Genomic DNA, 13,415 nt, shown 5'->3' with positions numbered 1-13,415 from the left:
AATGCTAAATGAAATGTAGAATGAAAGTTGAAACTTTTAAAATGTCAGTAATTACAAGAGGCGTAAGTGGTTACTGTAATCCATAATTACCACAGTGAAGAAGTTGGATCCGTCTCAATTTGTTCAATTATATTTCATAACGTCCTTTGGTAGGTAAAAAGAATTACAGTAATTGTTTTAGTGGGAAAAATTAATCACTTGTTTGACAGGAGTTCTCATATCTGATTTAAAGAAGGATGTCTGTCATTTTTTTTCATATGCTTTGATTCCTTGCATGATTTTTATTGAGCGTTGCTCGATGAGATGCCTATTTATGCTCAGAGTATTAGGCTGGCGTTAAAGCAGGAATATGCCATTATACTCATCATCATAGGCAGTCCCTAGGAAACGAGGAAGACTTGCTTCCACTCCTAAAGTGAATTCTTTGGTGGCTGAACAGTCCAACATGAGAGCCACAGACGCTATCACAGGTGGGACAGATCTTCGTCGGGGGAAGTGGGGTGGGGGGGTTGGCATTGATTTACCACACGCTCCTTCCCTGACTGTGCCTGACCTCTTCACGCTCGCAGCGTTGAGATTCAAAGAGCTCAACTCCCTCCTGGATGCACTTTCTCCACCTAAGGCAGTCTTCGGCCAGGGTCTCCCAGGCATCAGTGGTGATGTTGCACTTAACTAGGGAGGCTTTGAGGATGTCCTTGTAACATTTCCGCTGCCCACCTTTGGCTCGTTTGCCATGAAGGAGCTCCGCATAGAGCAGTTGCTTAGGGAGTCTCGTGTCTGGCATGCGAACTAAGTGGCCTGCCCAGCGAAGCTGATCGAGTGTGGTTAGTGCTTCAATGCTGGGGATGTTAGCCTGGGCGAGGACACTGATGTTGGTACATCTGTCCTCCCAGGGGATGTGCAGGATCTTGCAGAGATATCATTGGTGATATAGCTCCGCGACTTGATGTGTCTTCTGTAAATCATCCATGCCTCTGATCCATACAGGAGGGCAGTTATTACTACAGCCCCGTAGACCATGAGCTTGGTGGTAGGTTTGAGGGCCTGGTCTTCGAACACTCTTTTCCTCAGGCAGCCAACGGCTGCACTGGCATACTGGAGGCGATGTTGAATCTCCGCATCAATGTCTGCCTTTGTTGACAGGAGGCTCCCGAGGTATGGAAAGTGGTCCATGTTGTCAAAATAGCAAAATGGTAGAGTCAATGTAAACATGCACTTTGCCATTTGGATCGGCTCTAGAATTGCAGTTTCTCTTGTGCAACCTGTTTGGATATAAGGTAATACAAAAGCAAAGTACTGCGGATGCTGGAATTTGAAATAAAAACAGAAAATACTGGAAATCTCAGCGGGTCAGGCAGCGTCTGTGGAGGGAGAAACAGAGTTAACATTTCAGGTCGACGACCCTTCGTCAGAACTGATGAAAGGTCATCAACCTGAAACGTTAACTGTTTCTCTCCACAGATGCTGCCTGACCCACTGAGATTTTCAGCATCTTCTGGATATAAGTTAACTTTATGCTTAAAATAAAATGTTCACAAATTAAATAGGAAAGTAAAAATACCTTCTCTTAGCCTTTTTTCCACTAATGAAAACTAAACAAAAATGTCATTTCACTTGTCTCTTTCCAGTAACTCTGGTCAATCAATTCATATTATTTTGTGATTCACTATTACAAATGGTGACTCTACAGAGCCCACAGTATAATGCTAACTTCTTGCTGTTGTGAAATGTTGCCTTTTCTTTTAATTACAGATAAATATTTTCTAATTTTGCTAAAATTCATGTTACATCCATTGCGATAATGTGCACTTCATTAATGTGCACTCCATTCATTTGAAATTATGTTAAATATGATACATGAAAAGATTGCAGACAAAAACTGTTGGTTAATACTACTTGAAATGAATCAACATTTCATTCTAGATTTGTACCAGTGACGAGGCTGGAATGCTATGTGTTAATCTTTCAAGAATTGTCAACATCGCTTTAGATTTTAGAATACCTTTACTGATATATTTTCCAGCCTCAGTCATTCAATCTTTTTAAATGGGTCCCCTGAAGTATAGTTCATTGCAGTTCTAGGTGGCTCATTAATCAAAGGAATAAGACCATGTATCTCTTACAAAGGAAGTAGAATTGATTCCTTTCAGGTTGGCACTCTAGTTATTTTGTCCTTGTTGAGATGAGGAATTATTCCAGGTTTTAACCCAAACAATTTCACAAAATTATACAACAGTTAATTTGCACATCAGTGCAGGAAGCATTATATATAATACAACTACACTGATAGCTTAGTGTAATGATCTCTGTTACAATGAATCTCTATAATTTAATTCAGAATCCCAATGCAGTTACACTTCTTCAGAGAGCTGCTGATATAGGAAAACTCTTCTCCTTTAATGGAATTTTTCCATAGCAAGCAACATTAAAATGTAAAAGGGTTCCACTATAGTCAATTGGATAGAGATCTAATTTCCATAAGTGGTATTCCAGGCACGATTATTAGACGTCCTTTGTTACAGTTCATGTGGAGTTGCTCTTCTAATTTAATGTAAAACCTTTACCTGTAAATTGAACAAAGTGAACGCCGTTCAAGGTCTGAGAGCAGGATTATTATTTGAATGAAGGAGCGATGATTAAAAAAGAAAACCGTATTTAGAAACTATTTCCATTCCACCATGAGATGATTTTTAGCCAAAATACACAGAACTAATCAGATGACATTAGAGTGATTGTATCATTGAGGCGTCAGTTGTACTGCACTCTGAGAGCAGTAACTGTAGGGGATGGCTCTCAGCTGGGTACACCCCTGTTATACTTTGGGCTGTGAATCTGCTCTCCTATCACCATGACGGAGCTCTGTGTGAACGTTCCTAGTCAGTAGACTTTGAGTGATTTGAGAGCACAGAGGAGAATATCAGCTTTCTTTAACTTTGAAAAATAAAAGCTGCTCCTTTTTGTAAAGAAAGAAAAAAGAAAGACTTGCATTTATATAGTGCCTTTCATGACCACCGGACGTCTCAAAGCGCTTTACAGCCAATGAAGTATTTTTGAAGTGTAGTCACTGTTGTAATGTGGGAAATGCGACAGCCAATTTGCGCACAGTAAACTCCCACAAACAGCAATGTGATAATGACCAGATAATCTGTTTTTATTATGTTGATTGAGGGATAAATATTGGTCAGGACACCAAGGAGAACTCACCTGCTCTTAATCGAAATTGTGCCATGGAATCTTTTACATGCACTTTAGAGGGTAGATGGGGCCTTGGTTTAATGTCTCATCTGAAAGACGTTAAGTTAAAGTGCCCAGAAGATGTCCAGTGGACTTCCCAGAATCTATTTGAACCCAGCCTGAAACCTCACTGGAATAATACTCAAATTCCAGTGACAAACCCAAGTGGTGTGAGACGGCCTCGCTGAGGGGTGCCTCACACCACTAAGCTCCAGAGGCAGACCAGGACCTCAGCCTGAAGCTATGCTGTTAATTTCAAGATGCAAAAGTGATAATATAATCGCCTGCCATATATAACTGTATTCAGTATCATTTCATCTATAGGCCTATGTATGCAAGATGAGATGGAGCCCTTAAAATGAACCTGGCGTCCCACTGCAACTCTGGGATGGGCAGTCCACGTGTCCCACCGACTTCCTGCCAGGGAGTTCAAATTCCCTCAGGGAATCAGCTTCTTGACTCTTCTCTGCACTGCCTCCAATGCTTGACTGTCTCCCCTGTGTCTTTGTGACCAGAACTAGACAGTTCGCAAGGTGTGGTCTGACCACAGCACTGTATAATTTGACTGTGACTTCCTCTGATTTGTATTCTACTCTTTCAGGCTATATAGTTCAGCATTCTATTGGCTACATTTATACTTGGATAAGGCGCATATATGTTGTATTTTACCAGTATAACATATGCATTTTTGTACAGGTTGATGTAATCTATTTAAGGTCACATGCAAAATTGTTGAGCTCAAATCTATATATCGCATGTCATACTTGAGCTAAATGTCTTCTGTTAAGCTATAGTACGACATTCCACTTTACACAAAACAGATTTTGGAATATTTGTGTGTCTTTTTTTTAGGATACTGCATCTTATTAAATGAACAAAAACTCAGATGTTTAGGTAAATTAGCTTGTTTCATCAGATTGAGTGTACTGACACACTGCACCACGGAGTGGCAGCATGTGGTTTCCTATTCTTAGGTAGAGTAGCTGGGGAGACCAATGCAGTGTGTGACACATCCAGAGAGAGCAAGAGAGAGGTAAATGAGGTAAATGAGAAACAGCCTTACTCTTATATATTGGGTTCAAAGTAGCACCTCTAATGGCTTAGGTGGCAGGTCACCTGTCCTTCTATCACGCTGCATGGCATGGAATGACTTCTAGTATAAGGAGAAAAATAACTACCACAAATGGAAAAAAAAAGTTTTGTTTTTTTTCATTCCGAATAACTGTTCATATGTTTTATGGATTGTAGATATTATTTAATTTAAAAACCTCTTGGATTCATTCTGAGTGGTACACATTTTGGAAAATATTTTATTTGCAACTGTGGCTAATACTTTTGAACAAAAAGGTGTGAATTTTACACAAAGTGAATGGAATTATCATCTCACCAGCAGCCTTTTGCAATCACAACTACCTCACCACTACAGTGTTTATTTCTGAAGACCTGCAAGCCCAGCCTTGCAGATTGTGCACTTTGTTACAACTTTCAATGACAAGGGCGATTGACTGCATAGATAAACTGTAGATTTATTCCCAAGTAAATTAAGTTCAGTCACTGTTTGCCCAGTTCGACACTTGCATTCATTTTACAGGAAATGGTGTGTAAGGCAAATCTCATTTAGTTATTTTTCCAAATCAGATTTATTATTATATGTGGGTTTTGTTAAAGTGTTTTTGCTACAAATTATTTGCTGATATTTATTTCCGGGCAGAAAAATATAATAGAATTCTATGTGAAATATACCTTATGACCTAGCAGAGCAACAGAATTACAATATTGGTTTCCAACTGCTTTATGTTATAATGTATTTTGAATTGCGTAAATTGTACTGTATATCTCTGCGTATTTAAAAGTTATATCCTCATTAGGTTCCCAACTCTCCATAGTATTACATAGGATTATATAGGATATACAACACAGAAACAGGCCATTCGGTCCAACCAGTCCATATCGGCATTTATGCTCCACTCGAGCCTCCTCCTGAATTTCCTCATCTAAATCTATCAGCATTACCCTCTATTCCCTTCTCTCTCATATGCTTATCTAGCTCCGCCTTAATGCATCTATGTGGTAGCGAGTTCCACATGCTCACCATTCTCTGGGTAAAGAAGTTTCTTCTGAATTCCCTATTTGATTTCTTGATGACTATCTTATATTGATGGCCTCTAGTTTTGCTCTTCCCCACAAGTGGAAACATTCTCTCTGTATCCACTCTACCAAAATCTTTCATAATTTTAAAGACCTCTATTAGGTGACCCCTCAGCCTTCTGTTTTCAAGAGAAAAGAGACCCAGCCTGTTCATCCTTTCCTGATAGGTATACACTTGCATCTTTAGTGTCAGAAGCCTGAGTTCTGAGAAAGGGTCAAAGAAACATGGGATTTACAGCTTTGAAGGGAAATGTCTGTGATATTATGTAAGTTAATTCCTGGTAAGGAAAAAGGAAATGTGGAAAATTGCCTCAAAGTATTTGCATGAATGAGACAGGTTTGGGCTAGTAAAAGGAAGGTTTCAGACTGATATCAGGAATTTCTTCTCACAAAAAATGATCACTAAGTGGAATGGACAATCAGATAGAATGGAAAGGTGAAAACCTTTTAATCATTTAAGAGCCAATTTGATGCTGTAAGGGGGAGTCTTTAGGATATTCTGGATGGATGAATTAAGATGGGTTGAATGGCTCCCTCATCTCTAATTATCTTGTGATAAATCACGTTCTTATTTTTAAGTATCTGATATAAATCATACTGGTGAACAATTACCTGGTTGTATAAATCGTTCACTGGAGTAAAACGCACATCAACCATGAAATTGAATAACAGATGTTAAGGTATTATCCGTATTTAATGTAAACATTTCTGGGATTTTTTTTCTATTTCATCATATGTACCTTTATTAGAAAAGTGCATTTTGTTTCTGCTCTCCGTGCTTAGTCAGAGAGATGGAAATGATCTACTCCAGTCCTGCACATTCCTATCTCCCACGAGTGCAGGTAAAGGGAGTCACATGGATTTATGGGGAAGAAACTTGCTATGAGCAACAGTTTGTCTTTCAAATGATAACATATTGCAATGTAATTAATGTTTAAGCCTAAACTATACAGATATATCCAGTTCTGAGTTACATACGGACCACCTGTGCACTTGAGGGACCCAATATATGTCTGTCACTCATCCCATGAGCATCTATTTCATCACTTAGTATGTACTGTACTTGCTTCTTTTTGTGAAGCATAGCCAGTGGTGCATCAGAGTGAGCTAATACAGATGAGAAGAGTTTGGCAGTGAACAGCAAAATGCATTTGATGTTGTGGGTACCAGCAAACACCTGATGCCAGAAATGCAGAATTACAGGGAAATAATTTACACATTTTTAACAGAAATAGATCAATCAGAAAATATGGGGTTAAAGGATTTTGTGTATGTTTGGTAGACAATGTATACTGCGCTAGAGCTTTATTCTGTCTCAAAACTAACTTGCATAATTCTCACTTGATCACCTCTTATTTTATCTGAGCAGCAGAATTTACTTACTTACGGTGAACTAAGATTATCCTAAACTCCCTTTCGAGTGAAAAGTGAAAAGCCATGATTCGCTATGCAATTGAACAAAATACTACTTATTACAACAAAATCATTTCCTGTTTATTGTGCAAATCTCAGTGCTAATAGTCCACAGTTTAATACAGCAGGATCAATGAAATGTTTCTCATACTAAATGGAAACCAGTCAGTCCAGTGCTAAAGCCTTTCATCTTTATCTGCACAATGGCTGAATCTCTAAAATGCATTTTCTAAAGCATTAATTCCAATTCATCCTCAGTCAGTATTCAGATCATAATTCTTTTTGTGAGGTACACAAGCTAGTAACTTGAAAAATCATAGGAATGCAACAACTTCTTTAGATTAGAAAGGAGCACGTTCAAATTGGCTTGACTTTGCTAAAGCAGAATCTTCGGTTTCATCAATCAGAATGTATACTAGTATAAAGATCCCCCCACCCACTTTCAAGCCAAAAAACCTAAAAAAACATCAAGACCTCATAAAAACATACAATGTCTTTCCCTAGAAAGCGGGAAATTTGACATTAATGTATGCTGAACATTCCATGTGCTGCCACAGATAGAGTGTAGGAGACAAGAAAGCAGTGACGAAAAGCTGGAGATCATAACCCAGAGAAATGGCAAACTGGGAGTGGAGAGAGGTGAGTGGCATTGGAGTGTCCAGAATAGGCAGAGTCTAACCGAGCCAAGAGCAGGTGAAGATGTTCCCCAAAATGCCAACTGCATGAGTGATATTCAATCCCCAACAACCATTTAAGTTTCTAGTCTTCAATATTTGTTTTTATTTGTTCTGTGATGCTATTAAGACTGTATTCATCGTTGCTCTGACAATATGGTGGTGAGCCTTCTCCTTGAATTACTGCAGTGCTTGAGGTTGATGGTGCTCCTAGTGTTAGGCCTGAGTTGTTGCTGATAAGACCACACAATTTTCTTCTTATTGAACTTTGTAGTGATTGTTTACAATTGGGTGGCTTATTAAGCCATTTCAGAAGGCATTAAGAGTCAACTACATAGTGTGGGACTCATGTCAAACATAGGCCATGGGTACCAGTAGCAGACTCACTTCCCTGAAGCACATTAGTGAACTAGTTGGGTTTTTATAATAACCTGGAAATTTTCATGGTTATTTTTTATGTTGCTAGCCCACAAGTTACCTCAAATTTTCAGATTTATTTAATTAAATTTCACATGGGTGGGATTTCAACTCACAATCTCTGGGCTGCTTGTCCACTACCATAATCACTGGGCTATCATGGGTATGCAGTGGTCAATAAATTCAATGATCTTACTCCTATAGTAGTAAAACTACAGATTATAACCGTAGTTAAATAACGATCTGTTTGAAACTGGTAATTGCAGATCATAGAATCATACAACACAGAAGGAGGCCATTCAGTCCATCGTGGCTATTCTGGCTCTTAGAACGAGCTAGCCAATTAGTCTCACTCCCCTGCTCTTTCCCCATAGCTCTGCAATGTTTTCCTATTCAAGTATTTATCCAATTCAATTTTGGAAGTTACTCTTGAATCTGCTTCTACCATGCTTTCAGGCAGTGCATTCCAGATCATAACAACTCGCTGCACAAAGAAATCCGCATCTCCTCTCTGGTTCTTTTGCTGATTATTTTAAACCAGATGGAAAACCCAGGTTTTATATCGGGCTCTAACTGACTCTACTCACACTCTCAATCGGGAGAGATCGGCACAGGCACACAGGTTCTGCTCCTCTGGTGGCTAGGGCTTACTGTTATGAGAGCAGATACATTAGTAGGGAGCTGTACTGCACTTCTGCCAAGTGCAAGTGCTATGAAATGGTAGCCTGGAGGATGCCTGGCACCATTTGGCTTTAGTTTGCACAGCAGTCAGAATGAGACCTGACACTTGAGTTATTCCTGCCACTTTACCTGCCGACGTGCATCCCACACCATTTCACAGGGAAGTGGCAGAATAAACTGGAGCCATAGATTTATCACTTATAGGAATGGGTGTAGGCCATTCAGCCCCTCGAGCCTGCTCCGCCATTCAATTAGATACCTGATCTGTACCTCTACTCCATTTACCCGACCTGGTTCCATATCCCTCGATAACAAAGAATCTAGCGATCTCAGTCATGAATGCTCCAAATATCCCAGAATTCACAGCCTTTTGGGGGAGAGAATTTCAGATTTCTACTACCCTTTGTGTGAAAAAGTTTTTCCTGATTTCATTCCTGCGTGGCCTAGCTCTAATTTTAAGATCATGCCCCCTTGTTCTTGATTCCCCCACCAGAGGAAATTGTTTCTCTGTATCTCTGTACCCTATTGGGTCCTTTTTAACATTTTGAACACCTTGATCAGATCAATCCCCAATCTTATATATCCAAGGGAATAGAAGCCAAGTTTATGCAACCAGTCCTCATTATTTAACCCTCGAAACCCTGGCATCATTCTGGTGCATCTGTGTAATATAGGAAAATGTTGACAATGGGGCACAGCTTCTGAACCTTCTAAGCCCCTATGAGATAAAATGTGTTCTTATTTGAACAGATATCGCCAATAATGCTGCAAAACACAGCGATCAACCCAAAGGCACTTCAGCTGCAAATATTGTACAACCTTTAAGGTATAAACAAAGTAATCCAGATAAAACAGGAATTCAAATCTACCTTCATTCTGTGGTGAATAATATGCTCTGCTGATTATATGTGTTTGGTATGATGAAATGAGACAAGGGGATATTACTCAATGAATTAAAATGAGATTTTATCGCCGAGTTTCCCTTTAATTCTGTTTCTTAAAGTATTCTGGCATCAGGGCGGATTAGAGCCACTCTGTGTGCCAAAGGCAGGCTGCTGGATACATTTAGAAAGATTCCTCCTGCACTTGCTCGGTGGAGGAGATTTTCGCCCCTGTAAGAAACCCACAAGGGGATGTAAATAGCCCTGAACTGCCAGTTGTTTTTTTGTTGTTGCAGTGTCTCCAGACAGCACGGGTAAAGCGAATCTCTCCTCGGGCTCTCCAGAGACTGACACACAACAGATTCACTCTTTCATCCTCCGGCAGTGCCCTCCTGCTCCTGACAGCAGCCGATCTGGTTCTGCCATCAAACTCCCACTCCAGATCGCTATCTCCATACAGAGATCCAGCACTACTGGATTTCCCGCTGATGCTGTGAAGCCGGGGCTGTGCGATGTGCCGGGGATTGGCGATGGTCGTCAGTGTTTCTCTGTTTTGGGGCTGATTGATCTTCCAGACCGCCGCTCTCCCTCATCCGAATTCCGTCCGCTCGCTTCCACTTTTCAGCATTTCGTTACCGAGGTGAAAGCACACGGATAATATGGACTAGGAGTTTTCTCACAATGGCATTCGCGATCTTCAGGACTGTCCTCGCACTTTTCCACATCACACCAGGTAACGTCGCTCAGTTTCTCCGGGTGATATGGCGTTTAACACCCTATAGATGGACAAGGGTTCAGCACCCTATAGACGGACAAGAGTTTAACAACCTATAGATGGACAAGGGTTTAACACCCTATAGATGGACAAGGGTTTGGCACCCTATGGATGGACAAAGGTTTAACATCCTATAGACGTACACGGGTTTAACACTCCATAGATGGACAACGGGTTTAACATCCTGTAGATACGCAAGGGTTTAACGCCCTATAGATGGACAAGGGCTAATACCCTATAGATGGATAAGGATTTAACACCCTGTAGATGGGCAAAGGTTAATACCCTATAGATGGGCAAGGGTTTAACATCCTGTAGATGAATCAAACTACCGTCGATTTCAAATCAGAGCGTCTTCTATTTAACCAAATGTAAGAGTGTTTTGGGGAGGATATAATGTAGCATAGTATTGGATTGGAATATTTTGTGAAGCAATTTGAGGTGGCTGATTGTGAATATGATTCCGAGCTGAATGTAAGTACATTAAAATAAACAAGACAGTTGAGTTGCAGTCGCTTTGTTTCTGCCCATGAGCTTTATGTAACATGTAAAGTTAATAAAAATAAAAAGAATGGAAGAGGGGTCTGTCATTTAAAAAAAAATTAAAACGGTCTAATTTTAATCACCGACTTGCTTATCATTCGGCACAAGCGGCGGTGACTGAAAGTCCAGTAACATCTGGTTGCTATCAGTTTTAGGATTTGGTGTGGACCCAGCCCTGCAAATCGACGTTTTCTCTGCACTGCAACTGGGTGCTTCGACTGACGGGATTGTCCAGGTCCAAGGATTCCACAATGGAAGCAGAGCATTTTTGTTTCAAGGTAACCACAGCCCCTAAACCTCTTTAACAAGTCTACCTCGGTTGGAAATGAGACTGAAATGTCCGTGCAGTTTCATGTCCGGGCTCTGAGCTGGTTCTGGAGAACAGCCGAGCAGCGGGCGGATCTGTGCAGGGATAGGATAGAGGTTGGAGTGAGCTAATACTGTTGAGTGGTCCAGGCAGTGCGGATGGGACACAGGGCAAGGCTGTGCTGACTGAGACTGTTGCTTTGTGCAGTGTGAGTTGCCAGTCTGTGTGTTTAACACGGCGCTTGGATAAGGTTTAAAAAGTAGAAACTCCTTCTTATTCGAGATGAGCTACATAAACGGTTTATGGAAACTTTGCTTGCGCCAGAACGACCCGTTAAAATAACCCGCGATATAAGCCTGTTACTGGCTTTTTGTATCAATAAAATATAAACAAGGCTGATCGAACAAGTAGATTTTCGCGATCTCCATCACACTTCATTGCCCGTGTCACAATAAAACCTTAGCACGCAATGAATTGAAGTTCTAGACCTACTAATTCACACTGAATTACATTGGAAACAGAAAATTATTTCATTAAAAAAAATCTCTGCCCTGAAAAGATTTCGACTGCAACTTGGCAGGACCCGTTGTATTGATGGCACGTGGCGCTAATGTAACCTTGCTGATAACTAGCTGAAGCGATCCAGGAGATAGAAAGGATCTCACGTCCAGTGAAGAAGGGCCAGTGTTTGTCAGAGCGCTGGTGATTCCTGTCATTCTGCCGCGCTTGTTACCGAGGGGGCTTTAAAATAGAACGCTATGTTGGCATTTCCTCTCTACCTGTAAATGCTGGATTTATTAAAAGTTTTCTTGTAAGTTTTTAAGCTTTGCAGTTCACAACCAATGAAACAGTCGCGAGAATATAAACAAAGGATGCTTTACTAACAAAATAACCAACTAAAAAAACATTAATATCATTGCTGTTTGTGGGAGCTTACTGTACGCAAATTGGCCGCGGTGTTTCCTACATTACAACAGTGACTACACTTTAGAAGTACTCGATAGGCTGTGATGTGGTGGCTTAGGAATGTCCTGAGGATGCGAAAGACGATATACAAATGCAAGTTCCTTCTTTAATCAGCACAAGTAGGACTAACTTGAATTACAACTGTCCAGAGTTGGTCAACTAACTTCTATATACCGGAGACCTCAGCAAGGATTTAGCTTTCATTGGCATTTAGAGCCATGTTACCTCTTTTTGGAAAGAATGTACCAAGTGCTTTTAGCTACCGATCTGCTCAATTACACCCTCACCACTACCTTTGATGCCCTAGTCCCTATTAAAACAATTACACTCTCTCACCCTGGCCCTTACCCCTGGTACAGCCTGGATCTTCGCTCCCTTAAGTCCAAGGGGTGCTGACTTGAACAGATATGGCAGACAACTGGTTTAACCATTCACTGCCAGATCTGGCTGGACCACATAAAGCACTCTTGGGTCCTGCCCTCGTCTCTCAATCCTGGAATGCAAAGATAAACCCTGGCTTCTATTCTCCACTGCTAACTTTCTTTTTAAACCCCTCTCCGCAGTCTACCCCCCCCCCACCCCACCTCACCTCCAACAATGTGTGAGGACTTCTTTATATCTAAAATTGCGACCATCCTTTTGGAAACCTCTGCCTCTTCCCTTCCTTCCCCAGGCCAAACTTTCTCGAAGGATCCCCCCTGCCCGAGCCCTGACCTCACATCTTTCTCCAGTTTCTCTCTGATCACCCCTCATGATCTCTCCGAGCTCATCCTGTCCATGAGACCCACTTCCTGCTCCCTTGACCCTATCCCCATCAAATTGCTGAACACCCAACTTCCTTTTCTGGCTCACACGTTAGCTGACATTGTTAACAGTTCTCTCCTCAGCTACTGTCCCCCTCTCCCTCAAATCTGCCATCATCACCCCTCCTCAAAAAAACAACCCTCGACCCGTCCGTCCTTGCAAACTACCGCTCCATCTCCAAACTCCCATTCCTCTCCAAAGTCCTTGAACGTGTTGTCACCTCCCAAATCTGTGCCCATCTTTCCCACAATTCCATGTTTGAATCCCTCCAATCCGCTTTCCGTGTTTGTCACAGTACTGAAACAACTCTCATCAAAGTCACAAATGACATCCTTTACTGTGACAAAAGCCAACTAAGCCTTCTCGTCCTTCTCGACTTGCCTGCAGTCTTTGACACAGTTGACCACTCTAACCTTTTCCAAAGCCTCTCCACCGTCGTCTAGCTGGGTGAGACTGCACTCGCCTGGTTCCATTCTTATCTATCTAATCATAGCCAGAGAATCACCTGCAACGGCTTCTCTTCCCACCACCGCATTGTTACCTCTGGTGTCCCCCAAGGATCTATCCTTGGC

At 41.3% G+C, this 13,415-nt stretch overlaps 1 protein-coding gene and 1 long non-coding RNA gene across 2 annotated transcripts in view; one reads left to right on the top strand and one right to left on the bottom strand.

The window, feature by feature from the left end:
- Nucleotides 1-13,415, bottom strand: part of LOC139280650 (uncharacterized) — a 275,728-nt gene that overhangs the window by 58,591 nt on the left and 203,722 nt on the right. The gene's annotated exons all lie outside the window — the stretch shown is intronic.
- LOC139280649 (protein kinase C-binding protein NELL2-like) overlaps nucleotides 10,023-13,415 on the top strand; it is a 290,626-nt gene continuing 287,233 nt past the window's right edge. The window contains exons 1-2 of the mRNA XM_070900237.1: nucleotides 10,023-10,181; nucleotides 10,916-11,044. Of these exons, the coding sequence (XP_070756338.1) occupies nucleotides 10,130-10,181; nucleotides 10,916-11,044 (181 nt within the window). The 5' untranslated portion in view covers nucleotides 10,023-10,129. The remainder of the gene's footprint in view (nucleotides 10,182-10,915; nucleotides 11,045-13,415) is intronic.

Source organism: Pristiophorus japonicus, chromosome 15, assembly GCF_044704955.1.
Source record: "Pristiophorus japonicus isolate sPriJap1 chromosome 15, sPriJap1.hap1, whole genome shotgun sequence".
NCBI lineage: Eukaryota > Metazoa > Chordata > Chondrichthyes > Pristiophoridae > Pristiophorus > Pristiophorus japonicus.
Note: the sequence above shows the minus strand (reverse complement) of the source record. Positions and strands in the feature narration are given on the sequence as shown.